The sequence below is a fragment of the Adelges cooleyi genome, unplaced genomic scaffold (assembly GCF_023614345.1).
Source record: "Adelges cooleyi isolate 19-005CV unplaced genomic scaffold, UGA_ACOO_1.1 ACOO_flye_CR_arks_rails_tigmint_CR_PRNA_248, whole genome shotgun sequence".
In the NCBI taxonomy this organism is placed as follows: Eukaryota; Metazoa; Arthropoda; class Insecta; order Hemiptera; family Adelgidae; genus Adelges; species Adelges cooleyi.
In genome coordinates, this window is record NW_026095913.1 from 2577356 (window position 1) to 2580063 (window position 2708).

The window sequence follows — 2708 nt, forward strand, 5'->3', positions numbered from 1 at the left end:
ATTTCAATGGCAATTTTCAACCTATATTGAACAAACAAAATGTACATGCATATATTAGGTTTTACACTGAAATCGCTAAAACAGCAGCCATTAAAAATAATAAAAATCATTTATGTTTTAAACAACTGCAAAACATTATTCGAGTTGCGTAGAAAAAATACAACAATGAATTTTCCATATTTAATTATATTTTTATATAAGTTTGTTAGTTTAGAACACTATGCATCAATTTTCGAAAACCGTTATGTAATTTTAATTTTTTATATCTAATTATATGATTCATTAAAAAAAAATTAAATGCTCTATAAACCTTTTGAATATTATGCTAGTAGTAATTCCAGACACTATTTCTATAATTTCAATATTCAAATTGTCTATTAAAAATAACAATGCACCGGTTTTAGGTACTAGATCGATTTTATGAAGCGGTAGAAATGAAATATCATAAGGTTACCAAGGATACATTAAATTCATACTTAAGTGACCAAACAGTACGCAACGGTTGGAAAATAAGGGATTGGGAAGCCGAAAAGATAATTGATTCCGTATGGAGTAAGTTGAATAATAATAATTCAGTAATAGATTTTTGTATGATATTTTACATGTGAAATGTAAAACTAATAACTACATTGATGTGGTACATAACAAATTGTTAATGGTTATAGGTTAGTTCGTTTTTTTTCAACATTTCTGAGGAATATTTATTCTGTTATGCAGAAAGTATCGGGGGCAGGCTCGTGGTGGAGTGAGATAAGGCCGCAGTGTAGCATCTTCGGTTTGAAACTCGGCCACTGTCGGTTTTTTCCTCCGGGTGTGCAACTGTCTGGGGAGAGAAATAGCCACTTAGACCTGTCTCTAAGGTCAGCTTGTTTCTCTAAGCCTAAAAATGATTTCAGGTTGTTAAAACTGAACTAGCGGACGAATAAAATCATTGCTTTTTAGGAGACTTATAATATGTAATACCTTAAATGGCAAAATATTATTCATAAAAACGCAATATTTATAATTACAACTACTCAATTTGTTACAACATAATATAGTTTGGTAAATTATAACGTGGATACATTTATAATGATTTCTAGATATACCTATGAGGCCACTTGAATTTAGAGCATTAGTAAAATCATTATTTACTACTGAAGTAATTATGATTTTTTTTATCCAAAAATATAATACATTAAAAAAATATATATACTAATTAAACGCTTTATAAAACTAGTGAATAATATAACAGAAATAAATCGAGATACATTATTTCAATAATAAAAGTATTCACATTGTGTATTAAAAATACTAATTTAATGATTTTAGCAACTCCACTACATTTATGATGAGACACGTATTCAATGTGAAAAAAAAACAAAATTACTTGGTTTACACTTGTATTCAAGATACAAAGTTGACAAGCAAGCAGTTAAAGAATACTTATTCGATCACCCCTATGGACTAACTCAAGAGGAAATCGAAAAGCTAACTGAACATTTGCCTCGTACGTTGAATAATATTAGTTCAGTAATAGATATTGCGACATATTATATAATATATGAAATTTGATGCGAGTCAGTAGTTAGTATTTTCAAACCAGTAAAGTCCAAACCAAACACAGTAAGAATGTATTGAAGTAAGGTGCAGTGTTTACAAATTAGCATCAGAGCGATTTTTTAAAAATGGTTTTAACACTTTTATTGATAATAATTCCTGTAGACCTGTGACCTCTCCGTCTCCTCTTTGATTCCATCATGCGTCGACCCTACTTGACTAGTTCTCTCAGATAAAATAACTTTCAAATTAACGCTTTGATGCTAATTTGGCTTACACCTTTAACAGTTAAAACTTTTTGAGAATCATAATATGATCTACATACCCCATTTATAAAATAGCCCCGATCGTAGATTGTTAGGTCTGGAAAATTGATAATTAATAATAATAATGTTTTCGTTTGTCACATTATCTGGTGAATATTTTGGTGCAGGTATTTAAAAAAAAATTAATTAATTAAAATCGAAAACTGGTAATAATTTTATACTAAAACTTAATAAGATCACTCTAAATAAAAGTCCATAAAATTGTTGTCGAGATTTGATACAATTTTTTTTTTTGTTTAACTTGTTCATATTAGAATATCACGTCAAAGCTAAAAAATCATACTGTTTAGACTATTTAATTTTAATTATTGAAATATTCATTTTATTACGTTCTCCACGTTATTTTTTTTTGGACACGATTTTAGATTATTTAAAAACTAAATAAGCGGAAAAACATAATTACTGTTTTTAGATGGCTTTTAAATATGACCTAATATTGTACACAAAAAGGCAATAATAATTTTTGTGACTAGTAACTACAGCATAATATAGTTTGATACATTTTAATGTGAACACTTTTATAATTTTTCTTAGTTGGTAAGATGTCGAAAAAGAAATTTATAAAATATATGATTTTTGGAAATCATTTTCTACAATACGTAACGAACGGAATACTGATGGACCAATGCAGATGCTAGGCAAGTAATTTGCTGTTAATTACAAAAAAAAAATTCGCTCAGAAAAAGTAAACATGTTTTATTTTTAAGTTTTTAGGATTTGTCACTGAGGTCTGAAATTTTGACTGAAGGTAGGTCTAGAGCAGGGTTTTTAAAATAAAAGAGAAACAGTTGAATTAACCTTTTGATTGTGGTAAATTTCTGGTTGTTTTAACTAGAAGAGAAT

At 28.1% G+C, this 2708-nt stretch overlaps 1 protein-coding gene across 1 annotated transcript; it reads left to right on the top strand.

The window, feature by feature from the left end:
• Nucleotides 1–215: 215 nt before the first annotated feature.
• Nucleotides 216–2503, top strand: LOC126837394 (uncharacterized). The gene is made up of 5 exons (XM_050571303.1): nt 216–246; nt 405–552; nt 1083–1141; nt 1312–1489; nt 2400–2503. The coding sequence occupies exons 2-5, from the start codon at nt 435–437 to the stop codon at nt 2501–2503; spliced, it is 459 nt and encodes a 152-aa protein (XP_050427260.1). The 5' UTR covers nt 216–246; nt 405–434.
• Nucleotides 2504–2708: the final 205 nt, after the last annotated feature.

Bases quoted from the DNA above. Each gene is read 5' to 3' on its own strand.
- LOC126837394 (XM_050571303.1), top strand. From the start codon at position 435: ATGAAATATCATAAGGTTACCAAGGATACATTAAATTCATACTTAAGT. The intron at 553-1,082 runs GTAAGTTGAATA...AATGATTTCTAG, and splicing joins GATAATTGATTCCGTATGGA to ATATACCTATGAGGCCACTT. The intron at 1,490-2,399 runs GTACGTTGAATA...AATTTTTCTTAG, and splicing joins GCTAACTGAACATTTGCCTC to TTGGTAAGATGTCGAAAAAG.